The sequence below is a fragment of the Microcebus murinus genome, chromosome 17 (genome assembly GCF_040939455.1).
Source record: "Microcebus murinus isolate Inina chromosome 17, M.murinus_Inina_mat1.0, whole genome shotgun sequence".
Lineage (NCBI taxonomy): Eukaryota > Metazoa > Chordata > Mammalia > Primates > Cheirogaleidae > Microcebus > Microcebus murinus.
The window spans coordinates 19,905,532-19,922,128 of NC_134120.1; the positions used below are offsets into that span (position 1 = coordinate 19,905,532).

At 35.8% G+C, this 16,597-nt stretch overlaps 1 protein-coding gene across 1 annotated transcript in view; it reads right to left on the reverse strand.

The window, feature by feature from the left end:
• The window catches only part of DCC (DCC netrin 1 receptor), a 1,043,477-nt gene that overhangs the window by 119,523 nt on the left and 907,357 nt on the right, over positions 1–16,597 (reverse strand). Inside the window, exons 16-17 of the mRNA XM_075993861.1 lie at positions 5,674–5,769; positions 47–279 (exon numbers count right to left, since the gene is read on the reverse strand). Coding sequence (XP_075849976.1) covers positions 47–279; positions 5,674–5,769 — 329 coding nt within the window. The remainder of the gene's footprint in view (positions 1–46; positions 280–5,673; positions 5,770–16,597) is intronic.

Genomic DNA, 16,597 nt, shown 5'->3' on the forward strand with positions numbered 1-16,597 from the left:
TGACAGTTCAATTTAAATTTCATGCCATCAGTTAGAAGAACTTCACCTTATATTTTGCACTCGCAGAAAAGCTGGTCCTCCACCGGACAGTGTAAAGTCGCACCTCAGACGTCTTTTGGTTCTTGGGGACAGAGTTGTCTGCCCAGCTGACCCTCACGGCATCGTGGGTAAGAGCCACAGCCTGTACACCTACTGGTGGGAGCATGGGGGTGGAGACATCTGGGACCGAGGTGGGGAAATCATCAATCAAAGGATAATAATCAACTGGGTCAGTGGGATCTGGGTTAAAAAACCCACCAAATGAAACAAACAGATATGTAAATAAAAGCGTTCAAAAATAAATATCAGTGGTAACACATCACAATGAGTTAAATGCATGGCAATAATGATGAAAGGGAACATGAGAAGAACAGAAAAAAATGCAATTAATTCAATCGGAAAACACATTAGAAACAGTAGTGCTACATTACAAAAATAACTGAATATTTTCTGTAATTTACTCATTCCCTTAGACTGATTTTATTAATTTGGCTGTCACTTCTAGTTATATATTTTTAAAGTCCATTTATTTTGGAATGTTGCACATTGCTTCTTAAAATATCCAGTATAGAATTTTTCAGTTTAATTGCTATATAGATAAAGTAACAAGACAAAAAGGGGTTTCTGGTTTATATCCTCCTGAAAAGAAAATAAATGCTTATGTGATACTTGTTTTGTTTTTTCTCCTCCTTCTCTAACTTGATTGGGTTTCTCTAATGCTTTCATTATTGCTGAAGCTTGTATTTGCATAAATATTGTTTAGGCAAAAACCCAACAAATAGTAAAGAAAAAAGTACCCTGACATCCACAGCAACCTATATATGGCTGTGATTTCACAAAGCCATAGTGACCAGGGACACATGGTCACATGGATCACTTGTATATTTGATAATTACATTTCAGATAGCACCTGGCATGGCAGGCCTTCTTAGATTAGAAGCCTTAGAGAAGGTGTAGTCGTGTGATTTTATCCACATTCTCACAGAGTAATTAGCTAAGTTTGCAGTCTTGGCAGGCATTCCTATATCTTACATCCTACATTCTTCTAAAATTTCAAGTTCAGTGGACAGACTTTATATTATTTAATGGGAAGACAGGATTAAGTACCTGCAGACTGATGAGATGTGCACTGAGGTATATACACGCTTTGATCCATAACATAATGGGCATCTGCATAATGACGTGTATGCTTTACAAAATTCTCCAAAAAAAAAAAATCTTGTAATCATTTTTGTGCTGGGGATATCAGAATCAGAGAAGCTTATTTTGTGGCCATAGTAACAGTCACATTTTGAGCATTTTATTTTATACTTAAGACATTGAACGTTTTAAAAAATTTACCTTTATATTATGTAATATGTATTCCCATTACAAAAAAAAAAAATAGAGATGAGATAACGCAGCTCTGAGGCCGGGCGTATGATGACATTTGGGGAGATGAGACCTAGTAACACACAGAGTGTCTGCTGCTGCGCACATACAGAGTTTATATTTTTAAACAGCCTAGTTCAAAGCGGAGAGGCTACTGGCTGGTTTTGATGATTGCTTCACTTTGTCCACTGCATTTCAGATGCCTATCCTCTATTCATCACTCTGTTTTCCTATGAATTATTTAGTAGTTTACTGGTCTGTGGTCTTTGGGGCCAAATATAAAACCAAAAACAAAACATAACAAAAGGAAAGGAGAGAGAGACAGAGACAGAGAAATGTGTGTTTAAAATTTAATGACAGAGCCCAGGCTTTCTATAGTTCCTTTGACGTCTCTTTTTATTAAAGGCTCCTTTAAACCCAAATGGATTTATAAAATGATGAAGGAGGAACAGAAGACATTGCAGCCTCCACGAGAATCCCAATCATTCAGAAAGTTTGTGTAGCTGTGGAAGGCACATTTGCTAAATCGAAGCAGGTGCTGCCTCGCTGTACTCGTTTCTATTCTTAGATGGCTTTACAAGAAGAATGTTTTACACTTGGGGGAAGTATTATGATTTACAAATTCATTTTTTTGACCTATCTGTATTAGTGGATTACCCTCTTTCTTGTTTCTTTGCTTAATCCAGTTTTGTTGGTAAATATATATTCACTTTATTATTTTTCACTGGTACCATAAGGTTTGGAAACCTAGTGATTCTACTTCAAGAAATGGTAATACTCAATCCTGTCATTTCTGATTTTAAAATTCTATAATATTTATTATTCATGACTATTGTTATTGAGTTTGTTGGAGTCAGTTCCAGAATGCTTCTCTCAAATTACAAGCAATGGTGTTTGTTGGTATTTATTAATGGACTTGCACAGTCCAGAAATTTCTAGCCTTGGCCACGTTTTCCTTTCCTATTTTAGTGAACGATTTTTTTCAGGTATGGCTTGTCGTTCTACTTGCCACTGCCACTAGAACAGGACTGTTTAATAAAATAACCACTAGTTATACAAACTATCTAAATTTAAATTAGTAAATATTAAATAAAATTTTTAAAATATCACTTCTTGTGTTGCACTAGTCAATTTCAAGTGTTCAATGGCCACAAGGGCCTAGTGTTTACCATATTGGATAGTGCAGCTATAGGACATTTCCAGAAAAGCAGAACATTCTAGTGGATAGCAAGCACTACTATGAATACATATTGCATAGTTTGCTAATTGTCTTTTTTCCTCATATCAGAAAACTATTTGAGTAATTGAATTTAAAACATTCTTTTGATGCTAAACAACTCTTTCTGTATTTTTTTTCATTCCTATTCCTGAGTGTCTTATATGTTGCCAATTTTCAGTATTCAAAGGAGGAGAAAAAACTTTTAAAACAGACAAAATATAGCCTCAAACCTTTGACTAAGAAAGAAACCTATCCAATCCCTAATAGATGTTTTGGTAAGAGCCTATGAATTTTCAGTCATGATACTAAAATTCAAAGTAAACTTTAAAAATAATAACACAACTTTACATCTAGATTGTCCTTCATATAAACATTGCTAAGACAATTGATCATAAACCAATTCAAAGGGTGTATTTTTTTATTCGCCTGATTTTTATTTGCCTTTTTCCCTTCCTCAGGCTCAAAATGGCTTGTTCTTGCAACAAGAAATGAAAGGCTTTACAGCAAAAATGAAACTTTTAATGAATGCACTTGGCCAGGTGAGACTTTCAACAGCTCTAATATTGATATTCCCAGTATGAAATGAGGATCCAGAGCTCACCATCTATGAGCAGAAAACTTCACAGTCTAATGCTTATTCTAGCTTGAGATTTTATTGCCTAGGATATATTTTGTGTTTACTTTATACCAGCCATTTTTAAACATTGCTCATGGGAATACTTTGAAGAAGCTCAGAGACAGAGAGTATCTTTTACATGGTGCTGACACATTTATTGATAGAATTTCTCCCAGAACCTTAACCTTTGATTCCATTTATTTGTCCTTAGTTCTTCATGACATGTGGAAACACAATACAATAATTCTGCCACTTCCAGAAAAAGTGTGTCCTTTTCCTTAATAAAGAACTGTATTCATGAATTCCTCCTCAACACTGTAACTGGCTTTTCTTCAATAAGAAAATTCCTCACACAATTTTCAACTCTGAGAATCATTTCATTTCTCAGATTCATTAGGATTCAGGTCATATCAGGAATAAAAATTGTCTTATGGATCGCTGGTGCTTTAGAAATCTTTCTGGGAACGCCATATGCTGAGAATTTTAAAAAATGACAACAAATGCTAAAGGGAAAGAAGTTGATAATGCCTCAAACGGTTCTCTCTGAGCGACTTACCTTCAGGTTATTTGAATTGTACTACCTTTATTGGTACTACTTTCTGTTCAAAAACTGATTTTTATTTGTCACCTTAATGTTCTTCTTTGTGGGCCTTAGTTTTGGTAAGAGCTTCAAAAGACTGACCACAGTATCATTTTATGTGTCCTGATCACAAGCCAAAGTCGTCATGGCAATGAGTAGCTTCTCAGAACCTCTTACCACAGGCTGGAAAGAGGTGGTGTACTAAATAGAAATTATGAGAAACACCAGTACAGCCAAAGCAGCCTGCTGTCTCTCAAAGAATCCTATTGCTGGCAGAGCAAGATAATAAGGGAAAATGAAAACCCCAGATACCCACCCATCATGTTATCTCTTAGTTTTCATCCGGGACCTATTGCTTCATCTCCCTATATTTGAAGATAACATATTTGACACAAAATAGTCTCTAGGGTAATTATTTACCCCTTTGAAGGAGTCATGAGCCCCTCTGATAACACAATGAAAGATATCTACTGTCTCCATAGATAAATGAATATATTGACATGTGCCCTAAATTTTGTATCCTATTTTAGGTAAATCTTAGACCTTAAAAAAAATGGCTGAAGATTCAAGGAGACTGGAATAACAACATTGCCTTACAAGAAAATCTGGAAATCAGTAAAGTGATAGTATATTCCAGAAGCCATCACATAACAATTGTGAATTCATATAACAAGCATATTCTCAAGATAGTCTATGAATGGAAGGTGTGCATTTGGAAAGCAAACTGCACAAAGCTCACAGAAATTTGGGCAGTAGCAGAAGCCACAGGATTTCCACTATTTATTTTATAATCATTTACTCTTACTCATCTGGACTTTAAACTCCAGCAACATTTCATATTCTTTGGTTCTTGCTATCAAATCTAGCACCTGCTATCTCAGATCCTTTATTCTCATCAAGGTGAAAATAGCTGACAAGTTAAATGAGGGCTGAGGGGTGTGGGTTTTGGTAGGAGAGAGAGTTGAAAGTATTAATTAGAGATGGAACTCTTGGGATTTATTTCAAGATTTCAACCATAAGTCCGTGGGGTGGGAGGGGTGGCCAAGTGACTTTCCAATGATTCTGAACAGCCCCGCAGAAATATTACTTATTTTTTTTTTTTGAATAAGCTCAGACTTACTAAAAAAAAATTAGCCTCCAAAAATGGCCTGGATCTCATCATCTTACTGGTTCCCTTCTCAATTTCTTGAGTCCTTTTGCTCATGTGTGCTGCCTTTACAGTCCAACTCACATAGGAATTCCTAGAGGTGATAAACCCTTGGGTCAGCTACTCCCTTCAATGTCCTGAGGCCCCAGGCAAAGCTGGGGTGACCTGCAGGCCCAGCTCAGGAAGATGCCACCTATGTCGGTCAGCCTAGTCTATACCACTCCAGGAAGCTAGCTCGCTGGTCTCATCCTAGCTTGAAGGGCCCTATGCAGAGAAGCAAGTGTTAATTTGGACATTTAGAATCTTTTATGCAGGGATTTTCCTGCCTAAATGGCATTGATTTGAGACAAGATGTTCAGGAGAATGAAGAGTGTTATCAGGATATGAAAAATAGGAAGCTACTGGGAGAAGAGAGAATGAGAGATCTATATTCTCTAAGTCTATATGATAATTTATAGACTGAATTCCTCCTATTTAAATTTGAAAGCCAAAGGAATAAAAAATTGTGTGCATATGTCTGTGTATCCACACACACACACATATAAGGCACAGAAGATGACTGCATACGTTCATTTTTGGTTTTTTCCTTTGTATTTTGTTTTGTTTTACATGAGTTTTTCTTTTTCTTTTCTTTTTTTTTTTTTTTTTTACCATAACTCAAACACTATCTTGTCACAAGAGGATTAATAATTTTTGCTTACCTGTTATAGATCTGGTGGTGGCACTTTCATAAAGAGGAACTCCTTCTCCTGCGTTGTTAAAAGCTTTTAGGGAGATTACATAATGGGAACTTGACTCTGGAGAAAAACAGAAACAATACAAATATGTTGATTTATTTAGTGTACTGAAATACCCAGGGTAAACATTTTCCTGAAAACAAATTTAACATAATCTATTAAGTAAATTGTTGTTTCAAAATGAGTGAGTTGTATTCTGGGGAGAAAGCAGCAGTGGTGGTAATATAGATTTTTTTTGATCTTCCTCAATCCCCATATGACAAGTGACTGAACCACTAGACAGAAAACCAAGAGCATTTAGCATTTACTACAAAGCTACATGATAAGGTGTGTCCTCAAACCCTAAATTACAAGTGGTGTGGTCCATCAACAGTCACATGGATCTCTGTGTTATTTACATCTGTGTAAGAAAAATCAAAGGAAAGCATCAAACCTGAAAACAGAATAATTCTACCTGTCAGGTAATGCTGAAACATGCAGCAGAGCAGCTCGAGAAAAGCAAATATGAACACTCAAAACTGACCAGCAGTCTCCTCTCCAGGGCAGGGACCAAATTGGGAAAAAACTGCTGGGAACAGATGTGAAATGTAAGCAAGACTGAAGCAATATAAATGAAGAGGAGAGAAAGTCCAGATAAAAGTAGGAGAGAAGAACAACTATATTATAAGTTCAGAAAGCAAGCTGTAATATTTTTTAGTTTGTTTGAGGCATTGGCAAACTCATCCATAATGGGCCCACATAGTAAATATTTAGCTTTGAAGATCACATTGTTTCTGTTATGTATGTATCTGTTTGTTTACAACTCTTCAAAAACGTAAAAATCATTTTTTCCCCAGGGCTTCTATAAAAACAGGACTTGGACCAGATTCCACCCATGGCTAGTTCAGTGAACCCTGCCTAATGAAAACAACAGAAAAGGGAGCTCTATATATTTAGAAGAGCTATTTGAACTTTTGGAAGTGCAGGGACACCAGTCATGTAAATGTGAACAACAGAAATTTATTGCAGTAAAATTCCTTACAAAATTACCATAAGAAAAAAATAAAGAGGAGGATATCATTCCTAAAAATAAGTACCAAAAAAAAAAATCAAAAGTAGAATAAAAATATCCAAGAAAAATAGATCAAAACTGCAATTTACTATTTCAAAATGAACTGAACAACATTAAGATAATGATGTCAGATATGAAAGAGTAACAGAAATCAGAAAAACTCAGAAGTGAGGTGGCATGACTCACAAAATAATTATATTTGAATAACAAACAATTTTCAATATAAAGGGTAAGTATATGAACAAATATATACAAATGAAAAACAACAAAAAGAGAAATTAGGAAGAATAAAAAAGATTCAAGAGAAAATGACAAATATTAAAGTTAGGGAAGGAAGATCTAACATATAGATAATAGGAGTCCTTGAAGAAGAAAAACAAAAGGGGGAAAACAGAATAAATACTAAAAATGTAATGTAAGAAAATTTTGCCAACTTAATCTTTTAGGCATCCAGACAAAAGTAATATATGACTTATAAGGAAATAAATTAGATCATTATCAAGCTTTTTGACAAAAACGTTTTATGTCAGAAGAAATTAGAGTCATTAACTTTAGATATTCAACATAAGAAAATATAATTCAAGGATTTTATGGTCAACAAAAGTTAACTTTAAGTATAAAGGGTACAGTTTATCTGTTATCAACTTGCAAACAGTTGTGTAATACTGTTCTCTGATCCTAGACAGTAAGCTTTAGACATACGAAATGACCAGAAGAGACGTCAACCTAATAGCTAATTGGTGAATAATAAATTTAATGAACTAAGACTAAGTGAGGGCTAAGTAGAAGAGATTCTTTTTTAATGGCTACATGTTCTGACATTGTAGATATAATACAATTGTAAGACAAAATTAAGGAAGAGTAAGGACATTATATGCAAAAATAAATGTTTCAATAATTATTATTAATGGTAATACTTTTATTATTGTTATTTTGAGACTAATGTAATATGGCATAAAGCAAATGAGTGAACATGAGATGTTCTTATTCAATCATTCCTTGTGTCCTTGAGAACCAGATTCTTGGTGTAGATGAAAGGACATACAGATGTAACACAGAAGAGGTTAAATAATATCTTAGTTTCTAAAATTGAATTACAAAAATAAGTTTAAACTCAAAAGGTATTTTATCCCTGCTCTAGCTCTGTCCACTAAAAAAATGTAGAAACATGGATTCAATAGCAACAAATATCCCTGGCATGCAGACTACAATTTTGGAGAAAATACGTCCTACTACAAGAAACAAGGGCTTCTTGCAGAACGGGTTGATTCCTAGTCTGAAGTAGGAAATGTGCCAACTTAACCTGAAACATCTTGACATCCTAGCTGGAAAGGAAGCAATCAAAGACTAATAGAATCATGTCAAAAGGATTTAGGTGTCAATTTGAAGAGGCTCCCACAGACCAAACATAAGGATAATCTGAACATACCTAAAGAGTTACACTGCATTGAAACCCATCAAATATACATAAATGCATAAATTCACACAGATATTTTAAAGAATAATAATAATTGGTCACTTCTGAGGTTATGATCTCAGAATATAATTCTAGCAAGCATTAATCATTGATAAGATAAAGAGAGACAACTAGACTTTATGTACTTCCTGATGAAAGAACACACTACCTGCTAGCATCTTGCCAAATGGATCTAAACTACGTAGAGCAAGTCTCTAGATCTAAATGCCAGTTTTCAGAAAATACAGCAAAGAAACATGCTGAACTCCAATTTATAATACTTCATTAAGCTATAAATTTGTTGCATGTGGTTTTCTGTATCTGGGTTTTATATTTTAAAGACGCTTTGAAAATGAGTGAGTTTACCTCTGACAGGGATCTATGAAAAATGATGAGATGGATTTTTCTTCATAAGCCTTGTGTGTGACCTAAGTATTAGTGTTAAAGATATTGACATTCTAAACCACAATGACTCAATAGCCACATGCATCAAGAAGAATAAAGTTATCTAATATAGTCAAAGAGCTTCCATTCAGTGAATTGTTTCCCCTCAAAAAGGGGATATTTATTTTTTGAAAATTTATGTTGACAAACTAGTTTACTAATAAGAAAATAATCAATCAACAAGTGCTAAACTCTTGTTGAGATCCAAGACTACTTGTAAAATATGGACCTCAGTTTTCAGATTACTATAACAACATATTTCTGGGCACAGAAAACAAAGAAAGACTATGTAAAATTGAGCAGTAAAATATGTGATATAGCTTATGAATGCTATGAATTTATTGACCTGAAAAATTAGTGAGAAATTGGGTATTCAAAGGAGACTTATGGCAGACACAGACTTTGAACTAGGCTTATGGAGAAGAGTAGAAAAAAGAGGTAGAAGGATAATGGGGAATTAAAAAAACATCACAGAGAAAAATAGATAAGACATGATGAAAATACATTTAGGTCAGTCTGCAAAATATTTTTTTAATGGGGAAAGTATTCTTTCTAGTTATTGCAGTAGAAACTAAGTCTGATTTTAAACATATGCTTCATCTATGCAACAACAATATAAACATTTTTGTTAGGTTTGATCCATATGAAATTTTCTGGTTTTGGTTCGAATTTTATTTGGTTCAACCTAACACATCTGTATATTTGTATTTATCTATATATATCAAGGAAGTAAGAAAGAGATCAGGAATTCCAAACTCAAATGCTTAGGAGGTAGGTTTTGTGTGTGTTTTTATAAGTTAGTTTAGTTTAGCTTTTTAATCAGAGAGAGAGAAAGAGAGATATTTGCCCACAGTGTATGATAGACAATAGGGCTGAGAGGATCTTAGAAAGTATATGATTCTTTCAAAGAGTGGCTCACTATTCAGGTTGAAGATGATATTAGCGTATGAAAGGCAGTCTCAGTGTTGTCAGATTATCTGGAAATTCAAATTGTTATGGGAATCATCAATTTTTCAAGTGTTGGCATGTAATTTAAATAAATAAAATAAACCTATGCTGGCAAAACAAAAGATATATCTCTGGACTGAATTTAGGCCCATGGCCACTAAGTTATAACCTTGGATAGATTCCTACATACAAAACTATATCAAATAGACAAACATTCATGGAAAAATAGATACCGAGGTCTGTTCTACCACAGTTAAGATGTCAACCATAAGATTACCAGCTGAAATTAGAAACTTTATGGGGCAAGGAAGGAGAGTATAAAATATTAAAATAGGTGTCCATTTATACTAGGAGATTATGTATGATTGTTTTATATTCACATCTCCAATTTAGATTAGAAAGAAGAGTTAAGAATGTTCCACTTGATGAGAAGCTTTTGACTTCCTCTGCAGAGTTAACAGCTGAAGTTACAGGTGGTTAGCACACACCCCTCCCCCCGCCCCCCGAAACACTAAATTCATGCCACCTCCCAGCTGCCCTGTTTATACCTCCTTGAACAATACACTCTGTAAAAGCTTCTGTAACAGTACTGCATTGTTGGCTTTCAGTCTGGAAGTGCATATTATTTCTCATTACAAAAAGAAAATTTAAAAAAATACTTTAACTGGTTCATTCTTATTTTACTGGTTTGCATTTTTATCTTAATCTGAATGACAACAACATGTGCACCCCATCTGGGTGCTATATGGCTCCCCTTGATCAGTATTCCTCATTTTTAAATCCCCTCAGCCTGTAAATGTGAGAAAACTGTCATTCCAATGTGGACTCTTGCTAATATAGGTACCCATCAAATCTCTAGTCGTTTGAGTAATGCCAGCTTCTTTCACTTCATATTTAGCCATGGTAGAGAGCATGCTAAAAAAGAGTCTAGAGTTTTATAATTTACTAGCTATTGGGTTAATGAGTTACACTAATCACTAAATTCCATAAATTCCAACTATGCTGTGCACACTGGCATGTGTCCTCAAACTAAGGCCGGCGGGCCACATGCAGCCCGCCTAGGACATTTATCTGGCCCTCTGGGTGTTTTGCCACGGCTGCCTGTCCCGCCTAGCAGCTGACTCCTCCCGAGCCCATAGTGCACATGTATGGAATGTGCGCTGCACTCTCCAACGGCCCTTCAACAGTATGAGGGACAGTGAACTGGCCCCCTGTTTAAAAAGTTTGAGGACCCCTGTGAGAATGTCAACCTTAAATTTAAATAAAAAGTTGTAACTGCTTAAACCTGGGAAAGGTAAACAGATTTGCAATGGAGTTGTAACTAGTAAAAGAATATCACTTAGAGCTAGAAGGAGTCTTGGAGACCTTTGGGTCCAATATTTTCTTATTGTCAATTAGTAATTTGAGGCTCAGGTGAGTTCACTGGTTTTTCTCAAGTAACACAAAACTACCTAGGTAATCAAAGGCCTGGGAAGACTCCCCAATCTCTTTCATCACCTTTTTCAAGGAGCTTTCTTTTATGCTTTTCATATTTTACTTGCTTGTTAATGTCTTTTGGGCTCTTTATGGCCTCTCTATTATGCTTTTGTCAGATTGGATTCTGGACCTAGTGAGGAAATAATAGGTTTTGGTTTTTTTTCTGCTTCCATAAAGCTCGATCCAATTCTCAATCTGCCTGAACAACAATAGAAATATTATTCATTTATTGGTTAACTTGTGGGATATATTGCTTTTATCCCCTTTTATATCATGATGGAGGCATCTTGCTTGAAAGCCTGTTGAGGGGAAAAGATGCTTTAAGTGTGAATTGGGAGTAAAAGATAATGAGGGTTTTCTCTCTCTCCATACTTGACACGAGTGTAATTTACTAGCACACCACTAGAGAGCAATGTGGAACTATTTTCCTGCACATGCTCAGAGCTCTTAAACTTTACAATCAGTAAACCACAAAAGAATTGGCTAGAATCGCCCCCTCTGTAGAAGCATCAAATGAGTTAAACATATTTAATATTAATATTATCGTGATGAATTCAAAATGAATTAATCATTAATTATGGTCAGACTCCTTTGTTCAGGAATACACTTAATGACAATTGTGACAGTAAGTTTATTTTATGTATTTGCTGAAATGTTGCAAATATATAGACTTGAAAATTTGTCAATTGCCTCTGCAAAATAAAGCTCAGCAGTATTTCCTCTTTTGAATTCACTGTGATTGAATCATACTGAAATGATTTGGATTTTGGTGGATGTTCATATGGGAATTATTTTTTAAATTATGAATATTCTGAGCTATTCCACAGAGTTGAAATTATTGATCAAATTTTCATCATTTTTTGACCAACCATTCCTGTAGAACACAATCAGTGTGGGATAAAGAAGGCTGAAGAAATACTTAATAACTCTTTGAGCATCCAAAATAGATGGCTGTTGGCCAGTATCTTCTCTGTGGCCAGGCAGAAGGAAAATAAATGCACAATTATTGATTATAGGGGTTGTGAAAGACAAGGAGTGAGTAATCAGGAGAAGCCTTGGTTCTCCTTCCCCAGAGACTTCATAGGTGGGAGATTCATTATTCTAAGAGCTTTTGTTAAGGCTTCCCTGAGGTAGGAGATGAATGCGGCTCTCTGGTGCTCAGGGAATGAATCGGGAGACTTGCAGACAGCTCTTCGGGGCTAGATCAAGATTCTGTATTTGGTAATGAAGGCTGGGAAGAACATCATTATTTTTAATTAATATTTTGTGTGAATTAAATGCCAGTCCCATGTGCCAGATTGACAGTTCATGGTCCTTTATTCATTACCGATTATATACTTCACTAGGTGGCCCCATTCATGCCAACTGCTTTTTGGGGCCCAGTCTCCATGTCCCTGCATCTTTTGCCCTCTCTGTTAGCACTGCCAACAAGTCAATTAGAGAAAATTAGAGTGGTAGCTGTTTTGCTAATGCAGATACCTGCTCATTGCAATGAACCAGGGCTACTACATCCACAGAATATAGGCCATTGGATTGCTGTCAGCTGGTAAATATTACTGGACACCTTTGACCCCAATGGACCTGAACTGTTTAATTAAGTATAATGGGCGGAGAGCAAATACAGCTGATTGCATTGATCTCTTAAAAGGATGAGCAATACATATTTGAGAAAGATGCAATTTATAAAATACATTCAATTTTATCTCATTAGATATACTCCTGTGTAAACTTAATACCTAATCTAACTAGGACCCTAATAAAGATTTTCCTTTTTACTTTTCTAGGAATAGTGTAAAAGAATGGTCAGATTATAACATGATTTGCTCATTAACCAGTCTTACAGATAACTAGCCACTCACCTATTCAGTGTCAGAAAGTATTTCAGTCCAAGGAAGAGAAACTAAAATATTTTTTCTTTAATCTACTAAGGTCTATTACCAGGAATGAAAGTAGGTGAAAACAAACTTAATAAGAAACGTTTTAGGCTGGGGTAGATAGAAGGCGCATAACAAATATTTGTTGAATTGATGAATGTATGAGACACAGAAAGGCTAAATTGCTTATTGAAGGTCAAACAGCAAGTCCCTGATCAATTTGAATATGCAACTCATATTTCTTGATCCCAGATTGCACACTCTGATAGCCATAGGTACATGAAAAATGAATCCAAAGACACTGAACAACATTTCCTATTCTCACTTGCATATCCATGGTCAAGTCTTCTTCATCCATTCATTTATTCATTCAGTTATCAATTATCATGGTACATTTTCTGTGTGTAAGACATGGTTATGAGTTTCCTAGAGTACATAAAAATAAAAAAATAAAACAAAAACAAAACCTATTTTCCCTGATGAATCTTTTCAAATAGAGAAACTGTTGGAGGTTTAAAAAAATCAGAGCAAAGGGTTCTGGGATCAGGGCAGCATTATGGAGAAGGTGGCAGTTTTGCTCAATCCATTGATAAACAAAGGCTGGGGGAAAGAATGGAATAAGCAAATGCAAGGGAACAGTTTATAGTGGTTGCAGCATCATGAACATTAGAGTAGAAGCTTGAAAACAATGGTAACAACAACTCCTCCTTCTCCTCCTCCTCCTCCTCCTACTTGTTTTCTTCTTCCTCCTAGTAGTAACATTTGCTGGATACCTAATTATGCCCTTTACCTGGCATCCCTTATTTCATTTAATCCTCATGTTAATTTAGTGTCTGGCATAAAGTAGACATTCAATAAATATTTCTTGGATGCATGAATAATTACCTCATTTTTATTGGTAGGTGATTGCTACAGTTTGAATGTGCTCCTCAAAGTTCATGTGTTGGAAAATTAATCTCCAATGCAATGGTCTTGAAAGGTGGAAACTTTGAAAGCTGATTTGGTCATAAGGGCAGAGGATTAATGCTGTTATCTCAGGAGTGGGTTAGTTATTGCAGTTATTGATCCTTTTCTGATGAAAAGGATGAAGTCTGCCTCCTTCCTCTCTCTCTACCTCTCTCCCTCTACTCTTTCTCTCTCTCTCTCTCCCCCCCTCACCCCCGGCCCCCTCTGTCATACGCATGCTCTCTTGTCCTTCCCTTGTCCATCATGGGGATAACTCAGCATGTAGGCCCTCTTCTGATGTAGGCCCCTTGACTTTGAACTTCCTAGCCTCCAGAACCATATGAAATAAATTTGTTTTCTTTATAAATTACCCAGTCTCAGATATTCTGTTATAACAGCACAAAATGTACTAAGATAGTGGTAGAATGTCTACTTCCAAAGCTCAGCCTCTTGTCCTCTGCACTACTTGTCTTTTATTGAATGTGAGATGTGAGTTGAAGAACATTTTCAACAAGTTCCAAACTGTCCTTTTTAGGGAAATTGATTCCTTAGAACTATGTAGTCCAGGAAAAGTGAAAAAGATGTTGAAAGTAGGTATACTACAGAAACTGTTGTAGTTGTCCAGGCAAAGACCACAGAGGCCTGAACAGAGGTGGTATAAAATGAATGAAGAGCAAAAGGGGGGTGTGAATAACATAGTTTGTAGATATATTTGGAGGGATAATGAAGAAAGGTAAAAATTAAGACTGACTTAGATTTTGAGTCAGATAGTGAGAGGAAATTATTGCTAGGACTAGGAAGTCAAGAGGAGAGTGAAGACATTTCTGCTCTGTCATGTTTGATAAATGGGGAGGAAAGGGCATCATAGATAAAATTGACTGTCTGCCTTGGGCTCTGTTCATGGTATAAGAATTGTATATAAATAACCTGTGCTATGGTGGCCTCTTTCTTTGGCCTGAAGAAAGCAGAGCATCTACTCCAAATACTCTTCAAAATATTATAATTGCTTCTCTAGTTTTCTCCGCTGAATTAACTAGTCATTTTGGGGTTATTTAGACTCAAACTGGAGATAATCTGCTTAGTGTTGTTGGCCTAACTTTGGTGAGTGCTACCAAATTTACATGGTATCTTCTATCATATTTAGGAAAGGCAAACTTTTTCATGTGTACTGTGCTTTGACTTTAACAATGATTTTTTAAATCAGTTATCTCAACATTGTTACAAAGCAGATAAGGAAGGGATGATCATTGCCATTTTAGACATAGAGAGACTGCAGTCCAGTTGCAATCATCTCAGTTGGCAAAGACACATGTGAGAACTGGGTGCCCTATTTATGCTCAGATTTTCTCCTCCATGGTGTCAGGACTAGGTTTGGGCTTTTCTCTGCAGAGCATTCTTTGGTCACCAATTAGAGCAAAATAAACATTCCTTACCTGCTTCAGTTGGTAAGCTGTGCTTTGGCAGAGAGCCCTCGGAGTCAGAGAAATGACTGAATAAATGCTTAGATTACAAAGCACTACAAGCAGCTTACAAATGGAGCACTTAATGAAATGATTTTTGAGCAAAGCTTTACATCAGGAAATTAACCAGAGACAATATAAGCAAACATCCAAGTTTTCCTTTTTTTATTCACAGTTCTCAAAAAAGATGGAATTATTTATGCTTCTGTTTGACTACCTAAGGACTCAATAAGTAACTCAAATACTGTTCATGTAGTTAATTGAAGCAAATCAGTGATCACTTTAGTGTAAAAAGTCAGCCAAAATGACTCTTTAGCCTAAAGATGAAATAAAATAAAGTGCCTTTTGGTCAGGAACTAAAAGAGGAAGCATATCTTCTACAAATGATTGTCATCCTTTCCTCTCCTCCCACTTCCTTTTTTCTTTTTCTTTACTTTCTCATCACATCCTCTTTCTTGCTCTCCTAACTCATTCCTTTGAGTTTCTTGGAGAGAGGAATCAAGGAAGTAGAAGCACATAGAAAAGAGAAGACATCAAGAGAGGGAATGTTAAGGATAGAAATACAGATAGGCTGAGGAAGGACTATCAGATGTCCATATGATGACAAGACTACTTGTTTATGAGGATATGCTGTACCAGGTGCTGATCTTGAAGTGTTCACTGCACTTATCTTCACAGGAATCCCAGTAAAGGGGGTACAGTGATTGTCCCCATTCCAAGATGAGAAAACCATAGAGCTCATTAAGTAGCAGTGCTCAGATGTAAAGCCAGGTCTGTCCTACTTTCTAGTCCACCCATGGGTCACTAAAGGATGAATACTGAGTAGGATAGCAAGGTCAAGAGGCCCCAAATGGTCCGTACTCTTCTTTGAAATGGGAAAGTAGAAATAATGACACAAGGCAGGAATAACTCATAGTGTGTTAGCATGTGTGATGGTGACTATCATTTTATACTTGGATTTTACCTCTTCACTCAAAAAAAGTCTGAGAATTTGTGTCTGTATATTTGTCATGTGCTTACACATGTGTGTATTGAACTAGCCTGCTCAAGTTCCTGCCTTCACTAGGTAATGTCTTTGCTATCTGATGTTAACCTTTAACCACCAAGTATGACAGTTAGATGATGCTTAAACACTCAAGTAACATGCAGTCTTCATGTACATTTGCATGTATTTACTTATAATTGTAGTTATCATTTCTTTATGCACTGTTGCTTCTGCTTTCTTCCTCATTCT